This window comes from Kryptolebias marmoratus, linkage group LG15, assembly GCF_001649575.2.
Source record: "Kryptolebias marmoratus isolate JLee-2015 linkage group LG15, ASM164957v2, whole genome shotgun sequence".
Taxonomy (NCBI): Eukaryota; Metazoa; Chordata; class Actinopteri; order Cyprinodontiformes; family Rivulidae; genus Kryptolebias; species Kryptolebias marmoratus.
Genome location: NC_051444.1, coordinates 22102720 through 22111770, shown reverse-complemented (window position 1 = coordinate 22111770; position 9051 = coordinate 22102720). Strand labels below are relative to the sequence as shown.

General features: G+C 42.4%; 1 protein-coding gene across 1 annotated transcript; it reads right to left on the bottom strand.

The window, feature by feature from the left end:
- Positions 1–2308: 2308 nt before the first annotated feature.
- ccnd1 (cyclin D1) lies at positions 2309–8718 on the bottom strand. The gene is made up of 5 exons (XM_017419653.3): positions 8521–8718; positions 6847–7062; positions 5891–6050; positions 5560–5708; positions 2309–5441 (listed from the first exon to the last, which is right to left on the bottom strand). Exons 1-5 carry the CDS (start codon positions 8716–8718, stop codon positions 5286–5288), a joined length of 879 nt encoding a protein of 292 aa, XP_017275142.1. The 3' UTR covers positions 2309–5285.
- Between the last annotated feature and the right edge of the window lie 333 nt (positions 8719–9051).

Below are 9051 nucleotides of genomic sequence, written 5' to 3'. Positions count from 1 at the left end.
TCATTTACAGCAGGATACATTCTGCAACTGCAGTCCACTCAGAAGGTTGAATTGAATTCAATTTCCTATAAATATTCACTTTAACTCAGCATTAATTGCTGTCATATTTATTTTTATGGAATAAATGTTACTTTTACTTTAGCTTTATTTACTTTTTTACTCAGTTTACTGTTGCATTTTTGTTGCAAGTTTATTATTCCTGGTTCTATTAATATTATTTGTTTTTTGGTGTTGCCTCAATGATGAAATTATGTTTCTTCGGATCCTCAAGTCCTTTTATATTACAGTCACTTTTGTTTGATCTTTAATCTCATTGCTGTTCTAACTGAGCTTGCTTGTAGCTGTAGACTTGTCTGCCTCTTTGAGGTTTTGTTTGTATTAGAGGGACAACTTTGCGTTATACTCTACAGCAGGAGTGGGCAACCCTGGGCCTTGAGGGTCACTATCCTACATGTTTTTCTTCTTTCTTTGCTCCAACACACCTGATTCAGTTTTCAGTATTTTCTGGACTATGAGGCGCACTTTAAAGCCTTCAATTTTCTCAATAAACGACAGGGCGCCCTATAACCCGGAGCGCCTTATGTATGTAAGAAGCCATAATGTTTTAGTACGACTTTGGTTAAACTACAAAGCCGCACCGCTCGCAGCATTAAGCCTCAGGTATAGTCGCGCAGGGCTCCGTGCACAGAGGCACGCGGACCTAAGCGAGCGATGAAGGCATTTATACTTGACACTTACGTCGGTGCAGTATTCTTCTGTGCGTTTTGAACCATTTCATTATCTTTGTGATCTCTCATAGAGGGATCATATAAATGACGATACAGGCGAACCAGCTCCGCTAGAGCACCGAAATTGTCCATTTGAATGTTACAAAAATTGGGAGGTGCACGACAATGCACCTTATACTCCGGTGCGCTTTACATATGACAAAAGTTTGAAAATGGACCATTCATTGACTTATAATCCAGTGCGCCCTGTAGTGAGGAAAATACGGTAAGTGAAAACAAAAACAAATGTTTTGTGCAAACATAAACTGTAAATTACAGATATCACATAATCACTAGTAAAGTTTGGAATATATATATATATATATATATATATATATATATATATATATATATATTTGAACATTCTATTTGCTTCCTCAGTAGGTAAGATGCTAACTGCTTATACTTACCTTCAGACCGAACAAACTTCCCCTTTAATCTCTGAAAAACCTTTATGTGTGAGCTCAAGTGTTTCTGCTATATCTGAGGCTGCAGGAGAGCTGTTTGGAAACAGACAACATCAGGTAGTTCAAAAGGGATTAAATGAAGACTGAACAGTTAAAGAGGAAACAAATAGTTATGTTTTTCTGCGCAGCCGCTTCACGTACGTGCTGGTGGCATTATATGTATTGAAGGAGTTCTGAAACAATAAAAAGGTGTGTTTTTAGATCGCTGTGTATTAGAAGACGTTAGGTTTGATGCGAAAGTTTCGGCTCTTGTGTCAGCTGATTTTATCTGAGGGAGGTTGAGAAATCATGTCTGCTGCTTTCAGCTGAAAGCCAACGGATGAGTGGAAACTAATCAGCAGCGGGGCAGCGACTTCACTCTTCCCTGTTCAGCAGTTTCCCATTCTGTTGAACTTGGGACAGAGTGAGGAAAAGCCCTCGGCTTGCTTCACAGTATCCAAAGTGAACTGACGGCGCAGTTGGAGTCATGGAGGTGATGCATGGGGAGACAGACACTTTCTAACTCAGTGGAGTCACTCTGTGCTGGTGACCACAGCGTTGGATACTTTTAAACATCAAAACCAATGTTTACAATTAAAGGTCCACCCTTCCTTAAAGGAATGCATATCGCCTGGCGCCTGTCATGGCAAACTTCTAAACAAAGATCATCCTAGGTTGAGGAAGAAAGCTCGAAAATGTGTGTCGCAATACTGCAAGATCTCTGGCGGACTGTTGCTACGCCTGTATGAAACAGTAGATGTTCTACGATCACATCAGATTTTAGCTCAACATACATGAAACTGAGTGGGTCACAGCTCAGAGACTGTAAATTTGCCTGCCTTCAAGCCATTTTAGAGCTTTCTAAGGTCAGTTGGCTGTGGCGGCCATGTTGAATCAAGTTTATGCTTGTATGCCACATGGGCTCGCTCGTTTTTAAAAAAAATGTTTTTGCAATTCAGTCTGCTTATTGGGCGTCAGAAAACAGGAAGTCACATCAGAGCTCATAAAATTTTTCTGAAAGAGAATGACAGATCACTTCGTCTAGAAAGTGAAATAAAATAATAATAATAACAAAAAACGACAGCAGGTTTTCCATTCTCTAAATCATGTTTTTATTGTGTTGTCGACACAAAGATGAATACACTGTTCATCGCAGCCGCAGACGGCCGGCCGGCGTGAAGCAGACACAACTGTGTGAAATGATTTGTGAAAACAACAAATATAGTCTATGGCTTACAGAGAATGACACGGAATCTATTTACAAACTCAAATCAACTCAATGACAGTTTGAAAAATTGGAGCACAAAAGCTTTTTCTCTTTATAAATATAAAAACTGGGGGGGTTGGGAAAGGAGAAAAAGGAAAAAAAAAAAAAGGGCCACTATGGGCCTAGATGTGGATAAAGTCTCTATCACCGAGACAGCTTAACACTCAAAAGAGTTATACATATCCCATTTTCTGTTATGGCACTGGTATCCAAGCATGCCGTGGACTCGCCGGCTTTCCGTTCCAAGCAGGTTCAACAGAGCTGGCAGGCACTGACCTGACGAGTAGAATAGAATAAAATCTAAACAAATAAACTAAAAAAAAAAAAAAATCAGAGATAAATCTTGACTGTCACATGAGGTATTGTGGATCAAAGCATCTCTGTGCATTGTCTAATTTTTCCTCTCCTTTTTTTTTTTTAATTAATTTTTTTTTTGGAACAGTTTGGAAATTCATATTACATAATTATATATATAAAAAAAAAAAAAAAAACTGATCACATATATTCTACACAAAACAACAAAATGAGGATGTCAATAACACAATTTTCTATGAGAAAATCCAAACCTAGAATGGCAGTATATTGACATTTATATGTATAAAACAAAACAATCAAAACAAAACAAACAAAAAATAAAAACATAGCAGCAAAAACAGAAAAAAAGCATTGTTTGAATTCATTTTTTTTTCTTCTTTTGTGTTTTTTGAATTTTTTCCTCTTTAAACACATAGCTGTAATTTACGTTCTATAGCAGCGGAATACAAGGAGTGTTTCTCTCCTACGTTCTATCCTTAATGTACAATCAGAAACCTAGTTTAAGGAGCTCCTACAGTCTGACATCCTCACTTCCTTACAAATAAAACGTATTTTGAACGCGACCAGAACGACTTGTTTCCTCCCCTCGCCGTCTCGCGTAGGAGCCCTGACTTAAAACACACGCGTACTACACGTACACGTACACGCGTGAGTCTTCGCCCTCTTTTTTGTTTTCACTTTTTTTTTTACCCCTTGGTTATTGTTGCCAGCTTTACTCTCCACCTTTATTTTTTTGTCTTTTTCCATTTTTTTTTTAGGGAAGTCCCCAAGAAACGCAGCCCACGTCTTTTAGGTTTGTGCAAAATATGTCAATAGTCTTATCGTTCCTCTTTCTTTTTCTTTTTCTTAGCTTCATCTGTGTCCCAGAATCCATGAGCAGTATTTGAGCTGAGGTCGAGTATCGGCAGGGTGAGGGGGTGGGTGGATGCTCTCCTGGTGATTTAAAAGCTACACTGGAGATTTCATTTTTTCCCCCCATGTTTCTTGGCTGGAGGGCTGCTCTGGAGGAAGAGATAAGCCCCATTGTTTGAGTTAAACACCAGTAGCTTGGAGCCCCGTTCTGTTTTAAAGTTATAAAAATATAGCTCTTTCCACTCAATACGAAAAATAAGAGCATCGTTTTATTTTTAAAAACAACACTGCGTCTCCACGTGGACCTCTAGCCTTCGCTCTTTACGCTGATGTTTAACTAAACCTGTGACATCTTTTTTTGTGAAAATGTCAGAGCAGCTCTGTCGGCGGGAAAACTCTGACCCGAGATCGCAAAGACAGCTTCAGGGAGCCGGCGGCTTTTCAGACGTATAACAGCGCCCGCGTCTCAGTCCGGTTATATCTTTGTCCCGTTGCAATAATCTGATCCGGGTGCAGCTGCATCCCTGCACTCTGTATCTCCATCACCAGAAGACTTCGACTCAAACCCCACCATATTCTGTTTTCATGTCCTTTCACAAACTCTATCAATGTGAATTTTTTTTTTTTAGTCGAGCCAGCATTGCTGACCAAAAGTGCTTTTTCTTTTGTAGAAAAACTAAAATCATTGGAATGGTATTAGGTCTAACTACACAGAGAAAGAAAAGGAAAAACAGACCGGACTGTTCTGCTCACATATACATTGATTTTGATGTTATCAAGTTACAGCAAGCAGGAAAGAGTAAAATGAATGTCGTCAAGAAATGAACAAAAATTTCCATTTGTCCATATTAGCAGCCCATAGTCTCTCTAAGATCATAAAAAAACAGAGCGTCACTAAATACACTGGCTTTAAAAAAAAAAGGCTTGGAACAGAAGAGGTATAAGACTAAATGGTGTCTAAAATCATATAATAAAGTGACTAAACATAAGCAAGCCGGGATAAATGAATGTTTGCACTACAAGACAAACATGGGAACTTGGCAGACAGTCTAAGTCATTCTAGATATAAGACAAAAGGAAATCAAAAGGAACCAACGTCTTTGCTTTAATAAAGGCCAGGCTTCTGGAGAAGACCCGCAGAAAGACTAAGAGAGCCTACTGCACATGACACTTTGGGATGTTTTAGTAGGCATGTCGAGTCTGTGGTAATTTAAAGATTCCTAGTTTAATATGTGAGGGAATAAGAAAAATATCTACTAAAATATCTGCTTCTGTGGCTTCAGCTCCAGCCCTCGCAGGCCATCCACGTTCAGTCTTTTCGCTCGTGTACATTTCTGTAGTGTTCAGTTGGTTTCCAAAACAAGGAAGGGGACACTGGCAGGAAATGTGACATGGGGTTGTGTTGCGTGGCAGGCGGGCTGCTACGTCTTGTCTTGGCAGCTGTAATGGACAGCGGGCGTGTGAGAGACATTACCGGCCATGACAGCCACCCACCAGGAATACCAGGAGAAGGACAGAAGAGGGGATGCGGAGTTGAGATGAAGCAACCCCTCCTCGCCCCTCCCATCGGGCTCCCTCTGATGACAACTTCCTCTTGATCATCGGGTTTGTCGTGCAACGCGGCCCCCCCGAGCGTCCTCAAATGTTGACGTCTCGCACGTCCGTGGGCGTGCAGGACAGGTCTACCTCCTCGTCGGCGTGTTTGGTTTCTGTTGTACCGCTGTGCTGCTGAGCCTGCCGCAGGCTGGACTCCAGCAGGGACTCGATCTGCTCCTGACACGACCGTAAGCAGTCCTGCGTGTGGATAGGTCAACACAGAGTCAAAAACCGCCGCAGTGCTTAACAACAAACGTGACATATCAGGTTAGCTGGCTTTGAAAAAAAAAAAAGAGTATGGCGTGTGGTTTCATACCGGGTCACTGCGAATGACCTGTGACAAGAAGTTGGTCAGATTCTGGGAGGACAAGGAGGGATCTTGGCTCTTCAGGTAAAGACCTTGAACAGCAGCCACCACACTGCCCGCTGCCACCATGGATGGAGGACTGGCGATGAAGTTGACATCTGGCAAAGAATACAGCAGAACTTATATGATGCTGTAACTGCAAAGAATACTATAACTCTTTCTTACTAATAACCTAATTATCAGATCTTAATAGAAACAGGAAAAAAAAGACAAAAATGGCTACCTGGTTGGTGTAGGCTACAACTATCAAAAGCAACAAGACAATATGTTGATGTCAAACCTGTAGCACAGAGCGCCACGAAGGTCTGAGCGTGCTTCCTGAGGATCTGCTTTGTGGATGGGTGGATCTTCAGCTTGGACAGGAAGTGCTCAATAAAGTCGTGAGGCGTGACCGAAGCCAGATCCCACTTCAGCTTGTTGAGAACCAGAAGCTCCATTTGCTGCAGATGGACCAGACCAAATCAATCAGTCAAACTTGCTTACTTGGAGAAAAAATACGCGGGCGTCCTGATGTCAAGCGTTAGCATTTGGTTCTTGTAGCAAAGCCGTGTTCCGGACATTTTATGATTTTTAGTTAACATGTACAGCTCAGTTGTTGGCATCATTTCCTGTAGCCTAGTTAATCCATAATTAAATCTTCCTGTTGAGAATGTCCAGAAATCATACTTTCTCAGGATATTACCTTTTATACATTTCATATGCAATAATCCAGAATATTTAATTTCAGGATTAGGATTCTTATTTTACAGTATCCTATAAGATAGCCCTGTGCAGTTTTAAACTGTGCTGATGTCACCTCATCCTCTGACAGAGAAGTGACATGGCTGCCAAATAGGAAGATGTTGCAACAAACACAAAAGAAAGCTCATTGTTCTGTGGCCGTCCACTGCCTGCACCTCTGCACTGTGGCCACTAGGTGTCACTGTAAACCAGCGCTCGCTTAAAAAGTCAGTGGGACCATTCATGAAATCAGAGAGGCCTTCCAGTCACCATGGGAAAGTCACAAGCAGCCATTCACACTGCTGCACATTTAGATGCTTTATTCCTTCCACCCAGTCTATCCACTTCACTCCAATATGTTCTGATCAAGGTGCTGCTGACAAACCAGGTAACCTGCTAAACCCCCTCTTTTTAAGTCATGTGGACCCCCTCCCCCTCCTCCCCCCACTCCCACCCAAACTGACCATCTAAAAAAAGTGTTATTATGCAACATCCATGTCTGCGGAACTCAATTACCAGCAGTTCTCCGGGAAGGACCGAGTTGTCCGTGTAGATGCAGAGCTTCTCCGCCGTTAAGGGCACGGTCTCCTTCATCTTGGATGCTAAGAACATGCACGTAGCTCCGAGCAGCTGTAGTCTGGCTTTCCTAGTGGCCTCCACCGATAAAAATCTGTCCAAATAGTTCATAGCCAGCGGAAAAACCTCCTCCTCGCACTTCTGTTCCTCGCAGACCTGGGGAGGTGAAAGAGAGCACGTTTGAGGTTGCTGCTGCTGCTTTGCAAAAGGGAAAAGAAGGAGGAAAAAAAAGAGAAAGATCCCCCCCTCCCTCATGTCTTTGGCCCCACTGACTGTCCACACACAGCTGTTTGCATTCAACAGCTGCTCATACCCCAATAATTGCAAATGAAAAAAATATACACACACACACATATATATATATATATATATATATATATATATATATATATATATATATAACAAATGGATAAAGATCCTTTGTGATTTGACTACAGCCGAGTTTTGCCTTTAAATTAGACGTGGTGAAATATTCAACACCGACGATTTAATCTTAAAAAAGGGAAAAAATATAAATGTGTTAAACTTCTTATTTTTATTAGAGAATATTTAACAGAGTTGTTACAGCGGGGGAAATAGTCAGGACATAGTTTGCAGTCAGTTCTGACTGAGACACAAAGGTGGCGTAGATGCAAGTTTCACTCTCTAATTTCAACTTCGTCATCTTTTCAAAAAATATTTAGAAATATTTAAAAATTACCAGGCCGCATGCAAGCGACACCTAAATGACCCCCATCGAACGCCTGATCGGATGGTGGTCAAACGGGTCGGATTGGTGTCGAAATGATTTTTTATTTCAATTATTTCTCCCACGAGGCTCCTTCACGTGCTGCGTGCGACACTTCCCCCCGGAGCGCCCAGTGCCCGGCTTCAAAAATTAATAAAAAATATACGGCGGCGAATATTTCAATCCGGAAGACGTCGTAAATGTTTGAAATCCCCCGGGCTACCAAAGCCGACCCTAAAACCCGGCTTTTGGTCGTCGGGAGGTGTCGAAAAACGGCGTTTTTGTGTCGGCGACCTTCACGAACGGCGGCGACTCTCGGGCAAGCAAAACAAACTTTACCAGTTTCTGCCAGTCGATTAAAGGCTGGCTGGGACGATGTAAGCGTTTGGTGGTCGAGAAGCATTTCTGGGCGACCGAATCGCTTTGCTGTCATTGCTTGTCAAATCGCAGATTTTTAATGATATTAAAATCTTTTCCCCCCTGCGCACGGTAACAAAGATGGCGCGTAATAAGGTTCTGGCACGGGCCGGACTGCATACGTGTACATTGCTGTTATTTTGAGGGGAAAAAGCTCATCTTAATGCACTTTATAGCCTTTAGTAAATATAGACCTAGGCAGAATGAACGACAACAGAGCCCATTTGTGCTGGAAAGTCACTTCACTTTGGAGACAGTATAGTCGAAGGACCACCCAGCACTCTTCGGGATATAGCGCATTTGCGTAAAAAAAAAAAGAAAAGCCGAGTGAAATAGAGTAATTAACGTCTTATAACTTCCACATTAAGGCTCGTTTGTTGTGTTTGGGACTTCAGCAGTGAAGCCAAGCTAGCGGCAGATTTTAGCAACACTTGCTAACTCATTTAGAAGTTGAAATGAAGGGAACTAACCTCTAACATCCACGTAGCTAGTATTTTCCTCATTTTGGGCACAATTTCTTTCTGGACACATTTAAAGTAGTTCGGCGAGGGTAGGTAGTTCTCCTCTGCCTTCAGCATGGTCTGCAGAACTCGGTCGTTGAGCAGGTTGACGTCCTGGTAGGCTCTCCTGATAGAGTCCACCTCGCAGCACAGCAGCTGGTCCTCCATAATACTTGGTGCTGTGAGTGTCACGAGCCGCCAGCGACACTGCGTTGCCCTCTTTTAAAGAAAATAATAATAAAAATAAATAAAACTTTCTCCGGGGTAGAGCAGGAAGAGAGCAAGAGCAAGGCACGAGGCAACAGTCGGCTAGTTTTTAAATCCCTTTTCTTTCTCCTCCTCGGGCTGCTGCTGCTGCTGCTGCTGCTGCTCCTTCAGTGTGCGTGAGCCCTCTGAGGAACCGACAGCTTCGCTCCGCCGAACAAAAACCCTGCTCCGCGCGCGCACGCACAAACTTCAGTCGCTGTGAACAAGGAGGGAAGGACGGTGGATGTGCGTGAT

Coding starts and splice junctions, on each gene's coding strand:
- ccnd1 (XM_017419653.3), bottom strand. CDS start 8,718: ATGGAGGACCAGCTGCTGTGCTGCGAGGTGGACTCTATCAGGAGAGCC. Junction 6,051..6,846: donor TCCTTCCCGGAGAACTGCTG/GTAATTGAGTTC, acceptor GTCCATCTGCAG/CAAATGGAGCTTCTGGTTCT. Junction 5,442..5,559: donor AGGTCATTCGCAGTGACCCG/GTATGAAACCAC, acceptor ATCCACACGCAG/GACTGCTTACGGTCGTGTCA.